This window comes from Genypterus blacodes, unplaced genomic scaffold (genome assembly GCF_046128005.1).
Source record: "Genypterus blacodes isolate CSIRO-AG114 ecotype Tasmania unplaced genomic scaffold, CSIRO-AGI_Gbla_v1 ptg000053l_1, whole genome shotgun sequence".
NCBI lineage: Eukaryota > Metazoa > Chordata > Actinopteri > Ophidiiformes > Ophidiidae > Genypterus > Genypterus blacodes.
In genome coordinates, this window is record NW_027466865.1 from 3,421,291 (window position 1) to 3,446,896 (window position 25,606).

Below are 25,606 nucleotides of genomic sequence, written 5' to 3' on the forward strand. Positions count from 1 at the left end.
ACAAAGGGCTATTTTTAGAACAGCTGACGTACAGGAGGAGCAAAAAATGACCTCCCGCTTCACGAATTGCTATAATTAAACATTAGGTCATTAACTGCTAAAGACACAACTCTCCAGTTTCGAAGATCTTGACATTGACACATAGCTCATTAATGAGAATAATACGGATTTCTAAAATAAAGAAAATAGCAGGACAGAAATGGTGACAATCTAAACAATAACCATAGATTACAATGATAATATATTGTTTCTTTTTTGGAGTGAAGTCTCCAGGACGCTCTAGGAGGTCTGGGCCGGTCGAGAACAAGCTGGATAAAAAGATCAGGGTTTAATTTACATGTTTGCATTTCAATAATAAATAAATAGATAAATAAAATGTCCATAATGATAAAAATATGTTTTTGCTTGAAAAATGCTCCCCCCTTATATAAGGTCATGTTGAAAAAGTGAAATAGCGTGTTGAAAACCTTTTCAATGAAAATGTAAACTGTGTGTTCAAGGATGAGTGGACGGAAAAAATGTTTTGAATTCAATGAAGAATTTCATTGAGCTTGAACAACATTTCATGATTTATGGTCATTTTTTGTCTGAACTATTGATCACTGACAGGTTTTTTTTGTATATTGTGGAATTCTAGGTCTTTGAATGGGCCCTTATGGATCCCTATATGACAAACATTGACAAGTTTCTGTACATTAAGTTCCTAGGTTAGCCGGATACAAATATGTTCAGTGTTGCCTAAGAAAATAGATTGAACAAGCGATACCATAATAGAATTATGCCAGTTCAATTTTGTAATCCATAAAATACGTAAATACATCGTGAACAATATCAGTGACCTAGTTTGGATGTAAAGGACTTGAAAATCATGACATTTTGTAACATGGCTTTGAGGCTGAACTCAGTGTGGCCGTGTTTGAAAGATGGCAGTGTTACTTCCTTTGAGCAGACAGTCAAAGCAGTGACCCGCTCTGCTCCTCTTCTTTCTTTACAGCACCATCTGGTATGAGTTACACGCACGTGAGTGGCCTTACAAGAGTCAGCCAGCAGAGGTGATCATATGGCAGATCGGCAGTGGGATAAAGCCCAACCTCGCCCAAACTGGCATGGGCAAGGAGATCTCTGTAAGGTTTTTTTTTTTTTTTCAAAGTCAAATGTTTTATCTACTTATTTCCTTCACAGACTTAGAAGGATGGCTATGCAAAGTCAGGGAAACTGATATCTATGATATCACAAAGTAATTTAAGCCTTCAAACTGTTTTCTACAACATGTATTATTATTGCTAATATTATTATTATAGAAAGATCTGTTGGGTTTTTTATTCAAGATGAAACTGATACAGTGGCTTTAAAGTACAAATCTTAGCGAGGGGAAAACAGCCATTCCTCTGTCGTTGCATGGATCACTTCTCTCATACATATTCAAACTTAAGTTTAATTTAAGCTTGAAACACGTAATGAGATTGTTTTATATCTATCTCTGTATTTCAGGACATTCTGCTCCTCTGTTGGGCTTATAAGCAGGAGGAGAGACCCAGCTTCTCCAAGCTGGTAGATTTACTGGAAAAGTTGCCAAAACGGAACCGTCGCCTTTCCCACCCTGGGCACTTCTGGAAGTCAGCTGAGTATGTCAAATGAGTTCAAGACACAAACAGCAAACAATCAGCCAGTATAAACGCCTCCATAATACAATAGTTACCCACCTTCTTAAGAATGCACTGAATCCAAAAGCCAGCCCAGTGATGAAAACTGCCCATGTCCATGCCCTGTGTGTATTTTCATGGAATGTTGGCATGTGTGTGTAGACTGTCCAGCTTCCTGAAGCAATCGGGACTCATTTTCTCTTTGGTTTTTAAACCATACAGGACATCTTTTATTTATGTTCACTTTTACAGTCAATCTGTTCTTTTCGAAATAGTAAATTTTTGGCATTTTGTCCCTGGATGGAATTTACTTGCATCTCGAATTTTGGTGATCGCTTCAACCGGAACTTACAAAAAACACATGGTTGAGAACAAATATTAGAATTTTTCTTCTTTTTTTTGCTTGTTTTGTTATTCCGAATGAATGTAAACGTTGCAAATCATACTGTGTATATTTTCATGACATTGTCTTTCCATTCCTTATGTCTGTCAACTGTGTGGGCCATTCTGTCAGTGTTACCTTGTGGTCTGTCGTGTACGTGTTTTTATAAATTCATTGTCTCAAAAGCTTGATTTTATGTTATAACATTTTCTTAAATTCACTGTACCATTTGAATGTGCAGAAGTCATTGTCCCTGTTGTGTAGGGAGGTGTGTAGGGCCCGGTGGGAGACTCTTCTCTGATTATTGCCTGCGATCATATCGTTAGTGTGACATTTGACAGGTTTTGACTTTGAAATGCTGAGAGCCCCAAAAAACCCTCTCCCAGAGATAAATGTATAATTCAAAACAAATAGCTGTATAAAGCTGGACAGTCAATGCAGTCATTACAAATTATTTTTATTTAAAAGTCATATTGTCTATTATTGGGCACTTTTGCACCAAAAGCTTTGATTTAAAATAACTGGTTCCTACACTAAGATTATGGAAATTCGACCCAGTGACGTCTAAACTGTGACAGCCGTGCCATTTCCACACAACATACACACAGCTGACCTTTGAGGGGACAATTCCATGTCCTTAGGGATCAGTCTATTTCCAGTGTGACACCAACAAAAACTGTATTGTCTGGACCACAGTATGTTGTTCAGTGTCCCAGAGTAGAATCAATTGTGCCATATCACTCATTGCTATGTCTGTCAGAGACACTTTGATTGCTGTGAGCGTCATTAGTTGTGTTTCATCATTCGTCATTTTCCTCTGCACTGCTCTATGTCCTGAGTTATCCAAGTTCTGATAAAGTAATATCTTTTTGTTTTTATGTGTAAAAAAAAAAACTACTAGAAACAAATTCAGTGCAAAGTTGTTGGGAGCTGCACCCAGACACTGCTGAGCCAGTAGAGAGTTTCCAGTAACCCTGGAGTAGGAAATAAGAAAAGCTTCCTGGTTACTTGATCCCTGTGGTGTGACAGGTGAGAAAAGAATCTGTGCAGTTGAACTATTTCACACCGATTTCATGCCAACTCGATGCACATTTTTTCTGGAAGCGAGGGCCAGTGTGAGGGCCAGGGAGAACTCAACACATGCTTGTATTGTGAATAGTATATACAAGCCTTTGTACAGTGTCTTAAATAGTTTATCAACATGTTTCTGATAGGCAGAGCTGATCTGGATGAAGCTCTGTAATGACATGACTGTTACATGCTTAAAGAAATAGCACATTCACAACTCCATGACCCCAAACAAAACACCAACATAGGTGAGAAGTCTTTTCAGATTATTATAGAACATTGCTCACAGTTTGAGGCGTCATTAAAACCTTATCTGACCTTATCAAATGTGTAACCAAAAATTCCTTTTTTTGAGGATCACTAAATCCAGGCACATTTCAAACTGTGGAACATAGAAACTAGCAGGAATGTATAAGTCAGATGTATTGGAGTTAGTACTATCAGATGTACGCATTTGATTATGGAGGTGCAAAAACTGAAACTCCTCCAGGATCCTAATGTCCCCATCCACAGAGCACAAGAAGCCACTGAATGCTTTCACCAGTATGATGTAAATCACATGCTATGGCCTTCTGTTACCAGATCTGAACCCAGTTGAACTCTGAGACATTTAGGAGCATGTTAGATAAAAAACTGCACCATCATCATCAAAACACCAAATAAGGGATTATCGTTTAAACTGCTCTATCCTAGTTGAGTTCTAGAGACACTATGTCACAGTGCACTCGTCACTGAGCCATGTCATGTTGGTTTGTCATCTGTCTCTACCACATGCATTTCAACAATGGGTCATACTTTTGCAGAGTTTGTCTTTCTTCATCTTGCAGTTTTTGACCTCTGTGCTGGCTTGGTCTTAACTGAGCTATTATTCACTCTTACACTGCTAAAAAGGCATTTGTGGAGAACATCAAATCCACATACGTGAATATTACAGTGACGCAAACTTAAAGTGTGAATTATTGACTTCTCAAATTATTAAAATTGATTGAATTGATTGATTAAAATGAACACCTGAATAATTTCCCTTTAACATATCAGAAGAGACATATCAGGATGCCGAAGATCATTTTTCAATTTCATATATAGAGTATAGAAACATATTTAAAATGTAAGTTTAGAGTCAACAGAAAATATGCCTGGAAGGTGTGACGTCATTAGTGCTGTATACTGCTTTTCACTCTCTCTTGCCACGTCTGGACAGACAATCTAATCATTATAAATAGCCATTTTCCACCTCATTATAAACACATTTGTGTGTTGGAAAATGCATACAAACAATCTGCTGCTGTTTTAAGAGTCTGCCTATTTTGGAATTGCTGGGATTCAAATATTGTAAGTGGATCATTTATATTTGTACTGTTTACAACTTTCAATGCATGAGATGGACTATCACAGATTGATTCTTGTTATGAAAAAAGTTATCCTTCAACACTATATAAAAAACGTATGTGAGCATTTTACTATGAACTGTTGTCCATAAAGCGGTATGATCTTCATCCCTGATGAAGCTCTACATCAGGCTTTGCCAGAATTTTCCACAGCTTTGTTTGAGAGGCTGATTATTTCAGTTTATTTGTAGATTATAAACAATAGTCCTGCATTAAAAAAAGGAGTTACAAACTGTGCACATGCTGGAAAAAAACCTGACTGGACAACAATCACATCTAACATTAGTGCCAAGTGTACATAACAGATTGTAGATTATGTTCTATCATCACTTGCCGTTATATAAATATTCCTTGTGAATTTGTTACTTCTTTCTTTTAAATGTACAAATTGTGTTGTGGTTTTGTTGTTTATTTTAATTTCTGTCAGTTTATTTTTCTCCATTTTCCTTCTAATTGCATAAGCATTGATGCTGTGTTGTTTCTTTTTTCTGATTCCGTCTTGTATTGTAGATTATAGCTCCAAAAAGCTTGTATTTAATGATGCCTTATGGTCCATGGCTTAGCGATGGGTAGATTTTGATCACAAGCTCTTTATTTGCACTCATCCTTTACAAAGTGTATGACAATAAAAGCTGTTTTCATTTTGAATGTTTTCTGTTTCTTTTTCGTCATTTTTTATCCTACCCTTATCCATATTTTACTCTTTACTTTTACATGTCTCTGCACAATATACATATAGTCTTATATCAGCCATTAATCAAAGAAGTTGGGGCAAAATTATGTTCATTTTAATTGGGTCGTGAAAGGTCCTATACCATCGCAGTAGCTCTGAGGTCTGTGTGTGGGTAGTATGTCCACCATCCAAGTGGAGGGAAGTCATAATTACAGCGAGAGAAAATTTGCAGGGAGTGTGAATTAGATTGCAGGGGAGTTATTTGTTCATGTGAAAAAACTAGTTGCAAGAAAAGCATTACATGAAGGATGAACCAAATGGATCATCAGGTGTGTTCAGGTTGACAGCAGGTCTCAGTAGCCTCAGGTCTATTTCAGACCAGTACTGACTCTCCCTTTCAGGTCTTCTTTATACAAAAATGTATTTATGTGTAGGTTTACTGATATGGTTTCAAATGTTAGGAACCACAAAGATCTTAAGTTCTCATTACCTGGATTCTTCCTGCATTGTGATCAGATCTCAGGCCGGTTCTCAGGTAGTTTGATGGTCTATGTTTGCTGAGTTATTTGCGTCAGCCGTCACAGTCTACATTCCAGGTGCAGGTAGGATGGTAGGATGTGAAGAACAGGTGGGCTGATGTTCTCAACTATGATTGGATTTTTTCTCATGAACGTGTCCCGGCTGTATTAACTGCACTTACACTGCGTTAGTTGTAACTGAGATCTGATCACAGCATGAGTCATACCACATCTGCACACGGTCTGTCAGGTCAAATTGCATTCAAATTGCAATGTTTTCTGCACACATTTGCAATGGGTTGTCCTAATCTGGATTGCCATAACTGTGTACAGTAGATGTTTTTTAAAAGTATATAAAAGGATTTTTATATAGGATTTTTTTCGCTTCAGTAGAACACTTTCAGGGTTTGTTAACATTTGAGTTCAAGTCCAGAATTTGTTTCATTTCTGAAAAGTAGTAATATATATTTTTTAACCTTAATCTGACATTAAATCTACAAATGAATTGGACAATAAAATTTGAGAACCACAACTCAAATAAGTCCATTACTTGTTTTTTTTTTTTACATATACTTAACATTATCCACAGCAAAACTGAGTTGTAGGCGTCTGCTCATAAAACAACGAGTGTTTTATCTTTAAAATAATGCGGTATTCAAATGTTAGTATAGCAATACACACTCATTTATCAGTATGGACAGAAACCTCAGTTCTTTGCAGAAAAGCCGCTGAACGTAGTCGTCTGTGAGAAAATCCATTTTCCACTCCAGTGCTATGGTAGTTATGCAGTGGTTTTGTATATCTTGTATACAAAACTAATGGAATGAGCCGACCCAACAGGCATGTCCCATTTCACTGTTATTATTTGTAATAGAATTGGAAGCATTATGTCTATTTTTGAAATTGTGGTGAGAAAACACGCAAGAAGGGGGCGAAGAGTCAAAGCTCCCCTCATTTGCAGATGATATGTTGTTGTTGATAAGGGATCTTGAGTTTTTATCTATAAAGAAAATAAGCTTTGTAGTCAAGCATATCCTGCTCAAACATTTTAATCTTGACAAGATGTAATACATATGGGGGCCCTTCAATTATAGGAAAGGGTAGGAGTGGACTTGAAACTGATGGTTGAATTATCAGCAGAAACAATAAATGAGTAAAACATTCTTTAATTTTTAATTTTAAAAATTGATAAAAAAGTAAAAAGTAAAAGTTATAGGACAATGCTCATTACCAAATGAGTAGAGAAGTCAAGTACAACTTCAGAAAAATACAATCAGCCAAGCTTAAACCCATCCCATGAATCCAGAGTGATATTAGTGAATGTGCGCATGTGTTTAAGCAGTACAACAACCCACAGAGATCTGCTGTACTTCTATCTCATCTCCTCTGTGAGCAATCTCTACTGTAAGTATACAGTGTGTGCATATAGATGTGTATGTGGGTGTGTGCGTGCAATGTGGGTCCTTTGACTCAGTAGTTGAGGAGTGTGTGAGGGCAGTGAGCAGGAAAATGGATAGATGGATAAGCAGTTAGATGAGAGTTTTGGCCCTCAGCATAGGCAGTCCTCCATCTCTACCTCCACCTCCAACATCCGGCCTCTGCTGCTCAGCTGTAACATCCACATCATTCAATCTCAGTCAGGCTAAAGCTTATTTGGCATGAATTTGTAGTTTCTGTCCACAATTCTTTAAGAAATTGATAAAATCATCAAAAATAAAAACTATTGGTTTGAAGTCAAATGAAATTAGGCACATTTCATTTAATCTTTGCAGGAGCAAACCGACCCTAAATTAGATCTTGACATTTTACTGTACTAAGTCGCATGAGATCGATAGATCTGGTTTATGTCTGCACCGGAAAAGGTTATTAAAGAAGTGCTCTAAACTGGTTCTGCCTCATGAGAAAGAAAGAAAGAAAGAAAGAAAGAAAGAAAGAAAGAAAGAAAGAAAGAAAGAAAAGAAAACACAAAAGAAAGAAAACACAAAAGAAAGAAAACACAAAAGAACAAAAATAGTCATTTTGGGTTCCATCCAAAATCAATGAAAGGAAAAAAGTATAATTGTGCAGTGAAAGCTGGTGGAACAGAAATAAACCTGGATTCTGACAACAGCACCAGAAGTTGCAGCACTAAACATAAAAAAATGACTTTTAGAATCAACTTCCTTGAACTTGAAGTTGGAACAATTCCTATTTGACTCCAGGAAGAGATCAGTTTGCATGCATTGTTATGATGTGTTGCACAAGACATGATGAGTGTGTGTGCGTGTGCGTGTGTGTGTGTGTGTTGGGGGGGGGAATTTGTTCTCGGCGTGTGTTTCGCAAAGCCTAGAGACCTGCATCTTATATACACAAACTACATGACGCCATAAAGTTTGCTTTCTCCAATAACACAACATTCTTTAAAACTGTCCATAGCTAAAATGTTGAAATCAAAACATAGATCATGTGAGAAACACAGAAACGGTCCCTCTGATTGACACTTGGAAGTTTGTTGTTGAAGAAATGGATACTGCTTAGTGCAGGGAAAAAAATCAGAAAACATGTGACTTTTGGTAGAACAATGCAGAGGTTTCAAGTCTCATGAACCTGTGTGGTGAAGAAACAATTCAGGCTAAAATCACAGGCAAAAATAAACCCACACAAATCAGATATGCCTCATTTAAATAAGACCATTGTCCCGAAAATTGGAATTCTACACTAAAACCTGCGTTGTAGACGAAGCTGTGACATGCTCCAGCCCCCTGCAGAGGATGAATGCTGATGTATGTTGGGCTGCTTCACTCAACAAACCAAAGTAGTTGTCTTGTGTTATCAAATTAGACAGATTATTATTCCATAAACAACATCTAATCAGTCTTTCTGAAAATTTAGACAGAGGTTTTTGGTATTGATATTGTCCCATTTGTTTGATTTCCCATCAAACGCGAGAGCCTGAGAGTGTTTGACTGTCTGACAGCCACTTGGCAAACCCACACTGGTTTAAACTGTACATCCCAAAATAAATCTTACATAATCCAAGAGGATGGTAGGATGTGATCCCGTCTTCCCCTCCAGCAGGCCCTGTGCTGGCCCATCTGGTAGATAATGTGCAATGACAGTGCCACTCAGACCAGCTAAGATGCTTTGTAGCTTTCCTGGGTGCAGTGCTGTATTCAAGTGTGTGTCACACAGGATGAGAGATCACAAAGGCTTTTCAATGGAATTTTCCCTATGCCAACAAGTAATCTGATCGTGTGGATATTATTTATTGGGGTCATTTGTTGCCTTGTGTATGTATTGTGTTAGCACTGCAGGCGTATGCTGCACGTTATTCTCCTATGGTGATGTTCAGACAGAAGGCAAATCCAATCTGTTCTTTAAGGCGGACTCAGGGATCTGTGTTTGTGTGTGTGTGTGTGTGTGTGTGTGTGTGTGTGTGTGTGTGTGAGAGGACAGCACCATCATTTGTCATTTTGACACTGTTAGGCAATCACTCAGGTGTGTTCATGCTAAGGCTACATTTTCTCTCCAGCATGAATGCCTGGAATTTTTCTCTCATCACTTGCGGTGCACAACACACTAATCTGTTCACACTCATCTCCAGCTCAGCTTGTAATAACCACTTCAACAGTTTGGATTGTTGCAGTAAAATCTTGTAGGCCTCTGTTTTTTCACAGGCTCAAACCCAGCAATAAATCTAATGCAGTCACAATGGCATTTCCATAAGGAACCAAGTCTAGCTCTTGTTCTCATACTTGTCAGGTGATTTCCAAACATTGTGCTTACTGACTGCATGTGCAGGATCACTCTGAAGACGCTTTTATCCAGAGCGACTTACATTACATTACCACCCTTCGCAGAGGGGGGAGCAATTGAGGGTTCGGTGCCTTGCTCAGGGGCACCTCGGCAGGGGCTCGAACCGGCGATCTTCCGGTTCCCAAGCGGAAGCACCACCTACTGAGCCACTGCCTCCACTAACTGTGCTTCACTCTATACCTATTACCACTTATTAACTTCAATTATAAGTTATACATTTTTCATCCAGCAGCAATAATCAATCAATCAGATCTTGGTTAAATTGATTAAACACACCTGATTAATCTACCGGTAATCTAGTACATATAACACATTTTAAGTAATTAAGGTGAAATCCATGAATATTACTATCAATGTCCTATGTCCTAAGGGACTTGTTCTTTAATCGCACACATCTTTCATCCACACCAAGATTAGGCACTGTTCAACTCTACCTGCTGATTCCGAACTCCTCTCACTAATAATGTATTGATAATGTATCTCACTTCACCAGGATCACTCTGAAGCCTCTGATTTCTTAAAACCCTACTGAGTCACAGCTATGTAGACCAAAATTGGCAGCTATTAAGTCACAGCTATGTAGACCAAAATTGGCAGTTATAAAGCATACACTGGATGTCAATTATACATACATGCATTATGGCTGCTTTGCCATGGTAGTAAGAGTCTTCCAGAATGAATCCTGACCATTCACAACACGCAATACCTGCAAAAAGTATGAGGGCAATAGTCAATTTTGCCCATGTTTAGAGGACTGAGCGGATCGAGCAGAGCAAGAATCTTTGAAATGGCCATGTGTACATTTGCTGCCATTGTTTCCTTTGCCTTGATTTTTAAAGGTGTTAAATTTGTTTGATCCTGGTACAGTTCAGTATTTCTGTCCTCCAGTATATTAGCAACATCACTTGGACATTGTGCACAAGCATAAGCGCGATTAAAACCTAGTTTATTCCAGGTGCTCGAGTGGACAACTGTGCCCACTTTCAGGAAATCCAATATCTTAGAATCTCTTTTAAGGATGTGTTTTGAATCTGAAAATATGCCCTTCTGTGTGTTTTGCATTTTGGCTGACTGTTCTGTCTGAACATGGCTTGTTAACAGTGTGGTGTCCTGCAGGGCTGTGTGCTAAGACGGCTTTATTTTTAATGTTGTTTCTGTTTTCCTTCCCTCCCCTTCCTGCTCCAGGCTGTAACAACGCACCGATGGGACTGTGTCTTTGCGTGAAGCTCGTCCTCAGCTCTGCTCGCATCTGCTCCACCGCTCTCCCACCGCCGCCTGCCCCACCCTGCCTTCACAACCCCTTCCCACCCACACATACACACCCTCCCCCCTCACACACACACACACACACACACACACACACACACACACACACACACACACACACACACACACACACACACACACACACACACACAAACAATCCTCAGCTCTAAAATACTAATGCCTGATTGGACCCTTTAGCGGTTAAGATTGTCCTGCTTTACCAGAGTGGGTGACAAAGCGCACCGCAAGCTTTCAAACAGAGAGGCCTTTCTCCACTCTATGCCTGAAACCTTTCCGCAAACACACACCCTCGACAGTTTTACTGTTGACCAACATTCAGCAATGACATGCTTACTGCATCACTCATGTCACGCTACACCTCATTTTGTTTTTGAATACCATTGCGGTAAAATGTGCAACTGACATATTTCTCGTGCCGTAGCTCCTGGGGACATTGTCACGACAGTTCATCAGACAACACGGAGTTTTCAAAGGCCTCAAGCTATATTGAAGAAACCAGTTTGTTTATCATGTGATTTGATGTCATTGTGTTTGACAACTGTGCGTCTTTATGAGACCAACCTCACCAATTTATGCATATGTGTCACATCACTGCATTCATTTTTACCAAACAACACCTTTCATTTAACTTTTGTGCCTGTAGCCACCCTCCCCCCAAGAAACTAAAACGAATCAACAATATTCCATCAGAACAGAACACACAGAACACTTATCTATTTAGCTAAAGTGTGAAAGTTGAACAATGCCTTTTTTCAACAATGCCCTGCAACACAGTCAAGCCACTGCACACACTTTCTGATCTACAAGCTGCCCAGTGAATAATGTTCATATCCAACTAAGGGCTCAGTTTCATAGCTAAACATCAATGATCAATCAATCAAACGATTTCAAAACCTTCAATCGCCCAATCAAAGTGCAGCAAAAATAATTAACTGAGTGCTCACAGGTCCTTCCAATGAGAAAAATAAATATGTATACAAAAATGAATAACTAAATAAGACAATATTTGATTAAAAATAACAGGCATGATTCCTGTAACATGGTTAGACCAAGGTCAAACCAAAACCACTTGCTTAAGGTTGAGGAAAGATTGTGGTTGTGATTCAATTACGAATGCTTCCAAGATAAGACTCAGTAAAACATTTTCATCCATCCAATCTGACCTCCCTGCAGCTTCACTCCTCTAAAGCCTCTTGCATTAGAATATGATCTCTCTATAACAACATGTTAGGACATTTGATGTTGGGTCTTGGATCATTGACATCATCATTTTGTCTGCATTATGCTTTTTTCTAAATAACCAATAAGTGTTTTGCACAGGCTGTGGCTGTCTCAGTTCCAGTTGCAAGAATACAAATGTCACAAGTTGCATCCCCCATTCAAAATAACTTAACCAGAGCAAGCTGGAGGCGGCGAGGTAACGTTTTAAGCTTGTGGGTGATCTGTCCTAATTCACACTTGGTTAGCTGTAAGTGAGATCAGATCAAATAATGACAAACATCTGTGTGTGTTCTGGCAGATCGGGTTGCATTTCAGTCTCAATGCATTCTGTGGCCATTTTTCTGAAATGGATCTGAATAAACAATGTCCTAATGTAAATGAACCCTGGAACAACATGTCTTACAACACTCAAGATTTAGTGATTCAAGCACAATTTGGGGTCCCCAATCTTCTGTTAGCTGGCTTTAATTGGTTCAAAAATCACATTGCTGGTTGCATCACTAAGGAGGGGCCAGCCGCTTGACTTGTTTTGGTTCTATTCATTGATTTTTGCTATTGGAAATTCCCAATTAAGCTTCCGAGTCTTTAAAGGAAGATCATACCATTTTATTTGTCTTCATTCCCTTCTTTCTACTCTAAAATAAAGTGTAGTCATTGCAAACTCCTCGCTCTACAGATGTTAAGGCCTCGACCTGCAGGTATGGAGCAGCATAAAAAGGACTATACTTTAAACTTAGATTTAGTTTTTTTTAAAGGCCCACTGCTTTTACCCTCTGGCCCTAAATGTCACTAACAACCATAAACTGCAATTGCAAATTAATTGCACATCAATATTCATCTTAGGTGAAACGGTCAGCCTGGCAAAGCCATAGACTTTGCCACAATCGTGACCAGACAGCAGCTATCGGTGTGCAGGTGGGAGGATGGGTGCCTTGTTCAAGGCTATTAAAAGTGTTTCTTATTTTCTTCATTGATCCCAGAATGTGAGATGATGTCATGGGCTCTACATCATTAATAACACTCTCAACTGCTACAAGACATAACCGCATATTGTATCTGTGCACATTGAAAGTCCTTTTATCAGACAGTTGTTCATGTGAACTGAAATCTTTGCTTCTTTTTGACTTGCCCAAATTTTGTATATAAGAGAAAATTAACAGTACTAAAAATGCTGGCGTAGGGAATCAGACCTCCCAATGAGAATACCTCAAATAAATTGATTATATTACATAGTCTACTAACTTGCCTGGACTGGTAAATTAATCTTTTCCCAGAGAGTGAATGTACAAAAAAGGGACCCTCATGAAAATGTTAAAATATCCACGGTGATATCATCCAGCATGATGAATGCAATTTAGCTTTTTCTCAGAGGAAATAAAATGTAGACACACATACTAATGAGAGATTTATTGGATCATAGTGTACATGCAGTTTGAGAAACTTAGAGAATACAAGCGCTGCAAAATGAATCATGGGGCAGAGGTTGGTTGTGTATAGGCTGATGACCTCAATATAAAAGAGGTTATTCTGGGAGTGATCAAGATTTGAGACCTCATAACTTCTGCAACTCGTGCAGACATAGTGTGATAGGTTAAGTCACACACCTGCAAGAGTGGCAACACATACACAGGAGAGCTCTCAGCTCTCCTGGTTACCTGATTCCCCCAACTCGATAAAATACTTCAGGTGACTGAAGTATTGAGTTGCAAAGTGGGTAAGCGACGTGCCATAAGAAATGCGATGCAAATGAGTGCGTACCAATGAGTGGACACATTCGTAGTATTATTTTCTGTTAAAAAATTGTTCATGGTTCATTAAATGATACGCCACAATCGTGTCAAGCAGCAAAGTGAGTCATTTTCATATATAATCCTTGAGATTGGTAACTCACTCACATTCTATTTTCTTTAAAAGCACATTACACAGATGTATTAAACAAATATTAAAGATACAGCACCTGAATTAACTGTAAACCCCAGGTCACAAAAGGTTTATGAGTATTTATTGTGGCAGAAGAATGTCCAGAGTTTGACTGTTAAAAAGGGCGAAGAGCGCCGAAAGGGCTTCTTACTTTAAGTTTTCTTTGGAAAGGTCAAAAGGTGGATTTCTGATAAATCTCATGCCTGATTTGCTCCAGCACACTCATGATACAACGTCATGATTATTCACCTTAAACTTCCCCATTTTAATTTTGACAAATTACACCACCATTACCATCATCATCTTCATCATCATTCCAACACATGATGCTGTCCTTACTCTTTCTAAAAATCAATTTCCTTGAAAGAGTACATCTGTCATTGAAGCTTGTAATGGATCTTCATTTGTATAATTTGTACAGTAAAATTTATAAAGTTTTCTACCCTTCACGAAAATATGATTTGGTTTCTGCTGTTCAACTGAACTGAATGTCATTGAATTACAATTTGCAGCCCTTGTTATAAAGATCGTGTTTTTTGTGCAACATTTGGTTTTGTTCTTTACTGTCTGGAAGAAAAAGAAAAAAATTGTCAATAAAAAACTTTAAGTGAAATGTTCACGCCGCTTGTGAAGATTATGGTCTGTGTAATGCAGTTACATTCTATTGGATCTGACTTTTGTGTGAACTTGTATAATGCTGTAGAAGATCCCATAATGTGTTTTTGTGTCGAAAAACATAAAACAGAAGCTAAACATGTCCACCTTAGTGCTGAAGGCCAAATATTTCATAAACCTCTTCAGGATATTGAAGAATGGTAAACAGCCTAACTATTACTGAGCCTCAACATACCATTCATGATGCTGCCTGTTTTACTGCCAGAGATGAGTTCTACAAGTGCTAGGTCTCACGAATTAATTAGACAGTAACCACAATGTGCAAGTCAAAGGTAACTTGTTAACTAACTCCAACAGTCATGAAATTGGAATAACAAGATTGTGATGATTGTTTCTTGACTTGTCCCTTAACCTGTTCCCTGACCTTGATAACCTGCTCCTTTACTCTTATAACCACATCCCGCTGATTGATTGAGAGAAAATGCCTTATTCTTCATTATTCTGAACATGAACTTTCACTAGGTATTAGAGCGAAATTGCAATTTTTTTCAGAATCAGAATAGCTTTTATTGCCAATTGCGTTTACACTTAAAAGGAATTATTTTTTGTGGTTATTGGTGCAATCAACATATAAGACATAAGACAACAAGACAACAACTATGCAAAGAAATTAAAAAACACACGAAATCAACAAAAATTTGACTGCATACTTTGCCTACAGTGTGAAGATCAACCCGGTATTTGTCAGGTCCTCCGTCTACACACCTCATCCCCAGTCTGAGGTCACTAAAAGATGTAAATTATGAAACTACATAAACCTTTCGTGGCCGTGTAGACTCATTGTTAATCAGTAAACTAGAATTGGAAGTTGCATGAGTTACCATGAACTCGATATGCTGTTTGTCAGTCTTTGTCTGTATGCACCGTGTGTTATATGTTGATTGCAGCTTATGTCTTATATGTTGCAATCAATATATAAGACATAAGACAACAAGACAACAACTATGCAAAGAAATTAAAAAAACACACAAAATCAACAAAAATTTGACTGCATACTTTGCCTACAGTGTGAAGATCAACCCGGTATTTGTCAGGTCCTCCGTCTACACACCTCATCCCCAGTCTGAGGTCATTTGCCTCTCTTACAATCAACTATGACTACAGACACCTGCTGCCAGGGCCAGACTGGGACTTCCGATCAATCTGGGAGGTTCACTTCTCAAGGCTTCCTCAATTAAAAATAGATCTTTTTAGCTCTTTTGATGAACTGATGATGCTTAGTGCCTGGACATTTAATGGAGTGTGGATATTCTGATGTGCTGACAGAATTCCCTCTGGATTACATTGATTGGCATCTCAGGTGAGCAGTAAAATTGCCATCAGCTAGGTGAGCCGCCATCTATAGAGTCGCGTTACCCACTGTGTTTGGACATTTGGACTGCAGCATGGCTCCGCCGTTGTTTTGAAGAGATCAGTAGGCAACGTGTTTGCTCCATGGATTTGGTATTGTGCTTTGGCTGAGCTGATGTTACGAGCTCCAACAGATGCATAGTCACAAAATCAGGATTGAATAAGAGCATTTCTTAATTGTGCAGGTTGGAGAAAGATCAGGTCAAAGTAATCTAAGGTCAATGTAATAATTCTTAATTCTAATGAACATTGTGGAACATTTGTTGAAGCTTTCTCTGAACAAGCTCCTCAAATTACTATTGAGTTTCCTCATCAGAAACAGGCTGGTTGGTTACCTGGTGGTTTAATGGTGGCACCATCTGGACAGTAGGACATTTGGGGAAGTTGTGGAAAGTAGGGAGTTGAGTCAGGCTTGAGGATGAACTGCTGCATGGGAGAAAGTTGTGTGTGTGAGCATTGGCGACCTCTTAAACTCATTAATGCGTCAAAAGTGTTTGTAAAAAGCTGTTACCATAATAACCAGTGGGCTAGTTGTGAAGGGTAGAGAGTAGAAAGAAAAAATGGTGTGCAAAGTGTAAAGAAAAACAGACTGAATGAAGTGGGACAGATAAATTGGCCTCTCAATTGAGTATAAAGTGGTAGCAGGCTGTACAAGCATGATATATAACTTGTAATTCATGTCATCTGCCTGGTGGACAAAGGCAGACAGTCGACCCACCATCCCTAACAACATGGCAGTCAGATGGTGTCAATCTGTTATTAAACCAAAGCCAGACCCAATTTGTGTCACTTACCTCCAGAAGTGGTTGGCATGGTGTTTCCACAAGTCTCAGATTTAGGCGTTGATGATGAGCTCTGTCCAGATGCAGATGGGGGTGACTCAGAGGTTGGATCACTGTGAATTATAAAGATATATCACTAATGTTCGCAATAGCTTATCATACGTTTACAAAAGCCATGTTTTCAACCAACATCCTCAGGCACCCTATGATGAATACATTAGGGCTCGCTTAGAGAGGAATCTCCCATCATTCCCCTGTCTACACAAACACACACAAAGCTTCAGTCAAACCATGTCAGTGTATTAAATATCTAAGAAAACCAAGCGTTAACTGATGGTGACATCCACAAACAACAGCAAGGCAGCTAACATTAATTAACATACCTGTATTGCCGTTGTAGTGGCTGCCACTGGAACAGGTCCCGTCCCCTGAGGTTTCAGCCTCGCCCTCGTATTCGACAGCATCACGGGAGCATTCAAGCAGCTCCAGTGGCTGACAGTTGGGTTTGTCACTGAGCATAACACCTAGCTCTTCTTAAAAAAAGGGCCACTTTTGTCATTACTCTTTGGTTTCTTTGTATTTCGCTTTAATTGCTTAAAACTTTTGGCTTGCATTGCAGCCACATTCTCCAGTGGCCGATTTCTTTTGCTATGTTTTCAAACACAGGCCGTTTGTGATTTGGCCCTTCAAGTTTTGCTCGGATGGATGCATCCTGAAAAATGAGTTTAATAACACAATTCCTTCTCCTCATGGCTGGAGCTTGAATATATTTTTCTGTTGAATGCTAATCCAAGATCAAAACATAATTCAGCTTGTGTACATATCCTTCATGCCTCATTTGATATTGATATTTGCAATTAGTAAGAAATCACAAAAGGTTGAGCATTTATTACTTTCTTCCGTACCAAGCGACTCTGTTGATGGGTGATCAGTTTGCAATAATGAAGCAGTTTATTATTCAAATGATTCTCTTTTCATGATTTCCATAGCATGAAAAAATATTGTGAGCATTTGTGCTGCTGTAGGTTGTTGAACTCCTCTGCCTATATTAACTGCAGTCGGTACCTTCAAAGATGTCTATACTGTTTTGAAGTGTTTGCATTTGAAAGGATTCCATAGAAAGCTGCTTCATCTGGGCTTCAGCAGCACAACTCTCTGTCCTTCATTTGATTGACAGCCATGACTGAGCTAATGCTGGAAGTCAAAAGGTCGTACCAATGTGTTTGTCTCAACAACCCTGTTGCCAGGAGCCTAATGAAAAACAATCATCACTGCTATCAGAAGTGACGAAAGATTTTTGGTTCTGTTCATTTTCTGTTTTATTTTGTAGTATTTTCCTGTTCTTTCTGTTGCTTTACTTCCTGTCCCTGTTTCCTGTCTTGTGTTACCTGGTTATTTTCACCTGTGTAATTGTCCTCACCTGTTCCCCCATTGTCATTAGTAGTGTGTTTATAGTTTGTGCCTTTCCCTCACCTATTGTCGGTTCATCCTGCCTTTGTTCCGGGTTTTGCTTCCGCTTCTGTTCCTGGTTTCACTGTCTCACATTCATATTCTTTGCTGGCCTGGTTCTGTTTCTGGTTTTGTCTCCATGTTATGTACTATTCTGGTTTCCTCCCTGTATTCGGTTTACGCTGGTTTTCTTCTGATTTCTTTTTGTCTTCTTGCTCTGCATTTAGGTTGTTCTAGTTGCCCTTGTTTGTCAGCTGAGTTAGCCTGACTTCTCCATTGTTTTGTTTTCGTTTCACTTGTTTGGCCGCATTTGCTATCTCCTCAGATGTTTGTCCTCTTGTGCTTTATCTCCTTTCAGCCAAGTTGGTTACTGCCTGGAGTTTAACTTTTCTCTTTCTTTGTTTTTGTTTTGCATGTTTTACATGCCTGGTATTGTAGTTAGTCTCCTCTCTGTCTCGTGGCTTGCATGCGATTGGTTTGCATTCTTCCAGTTTGTTTCCCCATATCTCGTTTCCTTGTGTGTTTGATATCCAGTTTGTGTAACATTCTGTCTGTCTGTCTGTTATTCCCTGTGTGGTCTGCACCTTGAGTCCTCTTCCTAGCCTCTGATCTAGCCCTGTGTTCTACTCTGAGCTAGACTGTAACACACACTAGTCATTATTCCCCAAAACTGTAAAGGTTACATTTCTTATTTGAAAAGTAATTGCATCACATACATTTCCATATCTAGGAGTAACACCAGTCCATTTGTGTTCATTAGTGCATTATTTAGAATTTGTATGACAGATACAGAATTTCAGACATTAAAGAAATTCATGGGTCAACATGTGTATAAAAGATTCTTTACGCTCTTGCAAGGTTGTTTGTTTGTAAAGCTGACACCATCACTTATTTACGCCATAACACAAACACTCTTAGTCAGTTATGGGGACGAAGACAGTGAGTTGTCGTCCCTGTAATGAAATGTTGCTTTCTTCCAGAAGAAATCAGCAGCTTAAAATAAATCTCCAACAATACATTGACAATCAAAGCAGAAGATTTGTTTGATCACAAACATCTCCTTCAGAGGGGAAAAGCAAATCGGAGAAACCAAAAGACAAATCTACTTTTGTTTATCTGGACTTTAATCTTGACTCCAATCTCAAATTAGTAAATATGAATTTGCCTTCTGTCCACCAAGAGATAATTTAGCTTGCTTTTTACGTGGAGATGTAATTGTTTATGTAATGAGAGCCTTTCAACTTTGCTTTAAAATTGGAATGCAGCCATGAAGTACCAAGCTCAATGATAGATTTATGCGGTATTTGTCTTGAGTACATCGAGCACTCTGTCAATTGTGAGTATCAGAAAATGCATTTCACTCCATCAGCAACTGGAGTGAAATTGTTCGAATGTATGTCTTACAAACCAGGAGACGCTTGAACCATCTGATGTAACAAACCGGTTCATGTCTGAATGGGAGCAAGGTCATTTTAGTTCCATTTGCTTTTATACGTTTTTCTTTCTATCATTTTCAAATTTGGTCTCAATATTACTTTTGAGTGTTTTGACAATTTGCACTTATGTGTCTTTTATTTCCAATGACCTAAATTATATGGCTTTTATTTTGTTGGGAGGCAGAAGTCCCCAAAAGGTATACAAAGGTAATACTGAAAAGTGTCCAAGCCTTAATAAACATTGAAAGACATGCCCATAAACGTACATTCATCTGTGAATATTCTGTCACCCTCATTTCAATAAGATGTCGAGTGTGACATGTGGAGCTTCATGAATGTGGCAAGAAAAAATATGGAAGACTGAATCCAGAACAATGACACAATGAATATGGTAGAGCCTCGTTTTAGACTAGTTTTTGAAAACTGGCCAAATGTGAAAGGCCAGTGCAGAGATCCTAACAATGAAAACAACTTAGTCAAACTCAGTAGTTGATGAATAAAGGCCAAGCAGTCTCTTAGTTTCTCATTCCAGTAGGAGTTCTGTTATGAGGACTCAGGGAATTGAATGAGACTTAAATCGTTTATTTGAACAGATGTGTATGAAAGTGTAAAGAGTCCCTTTGTAGGCCCCAGCTGGCTGAATGGAGACCCAACTGGTGGCAGGAGGAGGCGGTACAAAAAAGATTCCCATGATGCACTGAAAGCAGCATAGTAAATGTTGTGGCATTTAAACCTGTGCTCGTTCATGTGATTGATTGTGACCCTGAGTCTCCCTGGCACAAGTGGACACTTTCTTCTCTCTGGCTCAGTGTTGACGCTCTGTGTCATTGATTCGTTTAGAGAGGAGGAATGGCTGCAAGACAGGCTGATATGGACTTAAGACAAGCTGCTGCATTTTACATACAAAAACATATTGTTGTATTTATCAGTCTTTTGGCAAGCAGTTGAAAAATCTCTCACTCCGAGCAAATCTCATCTACATTTTGTATTTGCTCACTTAAATAATGACCACAATGCTTCAATCAGTAGGTTGAACGGCACCTCAGGTTATGACAGCTTCCTACGCAAACCAAATAACAAGACATTAGTTAAATTATGATGTTAGAATGCTGTGTTATACTTGAGGGGTAGAGGTGAAAGGAGGGCTTTGTAAATGTATGGACTCAATGGTATTTTAAACCAGAATGAACTGAAAGCGTCCATCATTTGTGGCTGTGATTTGGAGAGTGGAGTGAATCATCTCTAATAACCTGTATGACACGTTCCAATGTGGGCACGTAAATGATGCACACAGGTGGTACATAGCAACTCATTACACTGATGAATGCATCATGATCTAGACTGAGGTCACTACAAGATGTAAATTATGAAACGACATAAACTCTTCGTGGTAGCCGTGTAGACACATTGTTAATCAGTAAACTAGAATTGGAAGTTGCATGAGTTACCATGAACTCGATATGCTGTTTGTCAGTCTTTGTCTGTATGCACCGTGTGTCAAAGTGAAAAGTCACAGCAGTTTAACAGCAAATGCCACTTAGTTGTCCATCTGATGGCCACCTGAATGCACCTACATTTGAGGCCTCTGAGGGTAGATTGTCCTTTTTCAGGGGTTTGGGGCGGATTCTGGTACCGATGATCAGGCACCTTTAATGGTTGCACCTGACAACAAGACCTGTTAAATATATAAGGGTGAGCAGACGTAGCTTTTAAGTCAACTTTGAAGGGGTTAGGGTTAGGGTAACACAAAGGTAATGAGAGATTTTGTGAAGAAAATTGTTGCCTAATGCTGATGAAATGCCTGAAAGATTTCAATTGTTTATTGTGTTCATGAACTCAAGACAAGCTTTAGATGTAAAAAGCTGCAGCAGCACAATTCCAGCAGAAAACACACAAACTCTGGCCACTTTTATTTTGGCAAAAGGGTTCCTGATTTATTAGAGACAAAGCAGTGAAGAGCCTCAACGCTCATGACAAGTTTGACCTTTCAGGGGCATGAACAGAGCTGACGTTCATTCCTGGAGGCATTACAAAGGGGATAGGAGCCAATGGGTACACAGAAAAACATACAGGCAAACAAAACAAAAAGCCAGCCTCTTAATTATCTACATTTAGATCAAAAACTTGAGGCTGTTACACTGAGCACTCAGGCTGTAGCAGAATGTTGGAGGGTTGGAAAATGGAGGTATGCGCAAGCCATCAAGAAGCCTCATTTCAAATGTGACAATAATGTGAGGCATTCACCAGATAATGGCAGTAGCCAGTTCACATAGTCAAAACCATTTGTGTTGTTGTAGTCCCATAGAGATTCTAACTTATTTATGGGCATATGCAGAAGCCATTATGGCTGTTTGCGACCACAATCGATTGTTAAAGACCATCGCAACCCAAAGCAGACATCATATCCTCGCTCATTTAGAAGAAGTTTTTGCAGAACTCATTTAAAGTTGCTAGAGATCAATAGCACCACTGGGCTCATCGTCCAACTTATAGAATATGAATTTGAAATAGCTCGCCACTCCCTTGGAACCCATTATTGTGCTTCATTGGAATTCTTGAAAGCAATTTCCACACCTAGAGCAGTTAAGTTCTAAAAATTTAATAGGTCAAAGCAGCCTCATCAAATTCATCAAATAATGAATTTGGCTATGTTGTTTTCATGGTTAGGATCTCTGAAGAATGATTTGGGGTGAATAATGTTTCCTTCCAAAATTCTAATCACGTCGACTGATTTCCAATGAAAGAGAATATCACAGTGTCTGCTCAGGCGTTCAATGAATTTTACTCTGAAGGACCTGAGAGGGAAATGAGATGTAGAATGGCTCACACCACCTTGCTCTCAAAGATCTGACCTCTAAACATCAATGTTGCCATCAGAGTGATACAGTCAGTATCGGTTCCCTGCGATGTATTGATAGTTCTGTTTTGATTCAACAATGTGATAGTTTTTGTTGTTGCCAAACCACAATTTTAATGAGTCATACCAAGGGAAACTTCCTAGAAACGATAGACAGAATATGGAAGATTGCTACACAAGAATGAATATGATAAATTATTCTACAAAATGTGTGCTCCATTGACATGTTTATGGTGCGTAATTTAAATGTGAAGTCATTTTGCATTCATTTCCTCAGGTGTGTTCATCCCTCACTGACCTTAACAGGTTGCAATTTTCTCCCAGTTAAAACTTAATGTATATCTATACATAAATAACTACACTTGTATAGCACTTTTATCCCAAAGTACTTTACAATGACTTCACATTCATACACTGATGGCAGGCGTGAACCATGCAAGGTGACAACCTGCACATCAGGAGCAGTTAGAGGTTCAGTGTCTTGCTCACTAACACCTCGCCAGGCCGCCAAACTCTCTGTAAGATTTTACCATCCACAGCCTATATTTTCAGATTCCTATTCACTTGTTTATTTTTGTGATTAGTTAAGTTGTCAATTTAAACATACGGCATTCGTGACAGCCTTTGAGCTACTGTTGCCTTTACTGTACAGCAGTTACAGAGAGAGTCATTGAGAAGTAGATATACATAAAAGAGGCCATCTGTCGTTTCAGTCTCTTTGGCTCATAATGCAATTTAACATTGATAAGCATATACAGGGGGAGTGAGGTACATCTGCCTCCAGCTATGAACCTTGTACAATTGAAAAAAATGTAATAAAGTCAAGCTTGCTCTCCCATTTACAAGCCAAGAGACAATTACATATCTCAAAATGACAGTCATACAACTGTATCAATGTTCATTTATGCTGTTGCAATAATTTTCTCTTTAACTCTTGGATGAGCCAAAATGTTGCATCAGTTTAATCAAATGCCTTTGTCCTAACTTCTAAGATCTGACTTCTGTCGCAAGAAAAGTCTTCCCTGTGCAATAGCTCTGAGGTCAATAAAACAACCTTGCTGTATCGGTTGGACTGGGATCTGGTTTAACCCTTTAGAGTATGAGCTGAGAGAGTTTTTGGTGTTCCTTTACAGTTTGTGGTAAACTAACTTTGAAGTAACCAAAAACATAACAGCACTTTGATCTCTAATGGACTGCATCTTTTCCCCCCTCACCCATTCATCCATTGTGAAATTCATTTGTGAAACCTTGAAGCTTCCTTTATCCTGTTATCCAAAACCAAAATCATCATTTTTCTTTTATAATAAAGTGTGAATCCTACCATTTTATCTCAAATATTTACTGCAATCCTCTGACCTTCTATTTTTCCTATGACCTCATTTTTGTCACCGAAAGAATGTCAGTCTTTGTATTTGTCACCTGTGGTCATACAGGTATAACACTGAAATGCTTCTTCATTGAAATGCGTTTTGTTTTCTCCAACTGTAATAAAGTGTCAGGTGCATGCTGTATGGATTATACATGACCTTATGTATTTATTATTTTCAGGTTTTTCAAGTTCTTTCCCCCATTTCTGACTTGATTCTAAATAAAATATTACACGCACTCATGTTTTCCATTTCATCATTCACTTTAAACACCTCACAAAAGTACAATCTAATCTGCAACACATTTCCAATATTTTGAAAATATGGAAGCAGAATTATATGCATGAACACACCCATGTAATCAGGCCTCATTCACCCAGTCCTACGCTGATTCAGTTAAGCACTTAATTTCCAGTTAGACATCTCTCTTTATTCATATTGACCAATTACTATCTCTCTCAAAATTACATACTATCAGCTGTGAAAATATTAGCTGGAAACACAATTATAACCATCTGTGATGCATCTATTGTGCTCAGTTTAGTGAACTCAGCAAGAAGCAGAATTGTGACATTTTTTAATTACAAGTTACCATAGAAACCGTGATGAAATGGTGGATTTGAATACTTAAAACACAGATCAGACAAGACATACACCACCAAAGCATGTTATGTCATGGAGAGATATTCACAGATATCCATGTACTCTTGCTGTGATAATACCAGAAGTGCCATTACATGTATGGTAATTATGTTCAAAGCTGGTTTGTCCACAGGGAGAGATAGATCCCCACCGCCAACAGGATTTACAGTGACTGAGCAAAGGACCAGTAGTTGGGACATTGCAGAGCATTGATAAAGCCACCTGAGCAGAGTGAGCTGTTAAGTCTGAGCGGACGCTGAAAGAGGTTTAGAACAAACATTTAAGAGAGATTTAAGGATATGTTTTTATAGATATAGCTTTGTCAATCAGGCCAATTTATCCCATGATACATTATCAATCCCACAATAGACGTTCAACGAATAAATCAGTTAGATCATAACATTAAGAGAAATTTCTTCTGCAACTGTTTCCCAGTGTAAATCTGTACTTGGTTACGTCCATATGCTGTATTCATTAGTATCTGATATGAACAAGGACACAAAAAGCAGCGTTATATCAGTCTAACGTGTGGGCAGTGTGCAGTGTAAGCAGGGGCTTTGCTTACTGACCCTCATAGTGTGTGTTTTATGAGACGGCAGGTGGTTCCATTCAAGCAGGAAGTGACTGACATGACATGACCATGGAATGTGTGTATGTATTAAACATCTGTGAAAAGTAATTAAGTATAGTTATTAAAGGTACTGTACCTTTTTTTCTGGTACTTCTTTACAGGTAGGTTCAGAGATGAATGTATACTTTATGAGTATGTGTATCCTTGGTGCGTACAAAAAACATAAGGAGACAACAAGAAACAACATTTAAAACAGCATATAAAACAACAGCTCGGGAATCAAATAAAAAAAAAACACACTGAATGAAATAAATTAGCTAAATGAGTACTGTTGAGTAAAGTGTTGAAAAGTGAGTTAATAGTTAAAAAAAGGTGCAGGGGTTTATTGTGATAAATTAACTAAATTGAATACTGTAAGTAAAATAAAGTGACAATATAAATACAGTATATATATATATAGCCTCTAAACTTTAAAGTATCCATCAGCAGATAAAGAAGAAGGTAACATGATCATTAACCAGTGTATTTTCCTATTAAGTAATCACCAAGTTGTTGACTAATAAGCTATGACTGCTAGAATAA

At 38.6% G+C, this 25,606-nt stretch overlaps 1 protein-coding gene across 3 annotated transcripts in view; it reads left to right on the top strand.

Moving 5' to 3' along the window:
- ksr2 (kinase suppressor of ras 2) overlaps positions 1–1,638 on the top strand; it is a 64,617-nt gene extending 62,979 nt beyond the window's left edge. For all 3 annotated transcript variants that reach the window (XM_076151001.1, XM_076150999.1, XM_076151000.1), the window contains 2 exons: positions 995–1,124; positions 1,492–1,638. In XM_076151001.1, the coding sequence (XP_076007116.1) occupies positions 995–1,124; positions 1,492–1,638 (277 nt within the window). The remainder of the gene's footprint in view (positions 1–994; positions 1,125–1,491) is intronic.
- Positions 1,639–25,606: the final 23,968 nt, after the last annotated feature.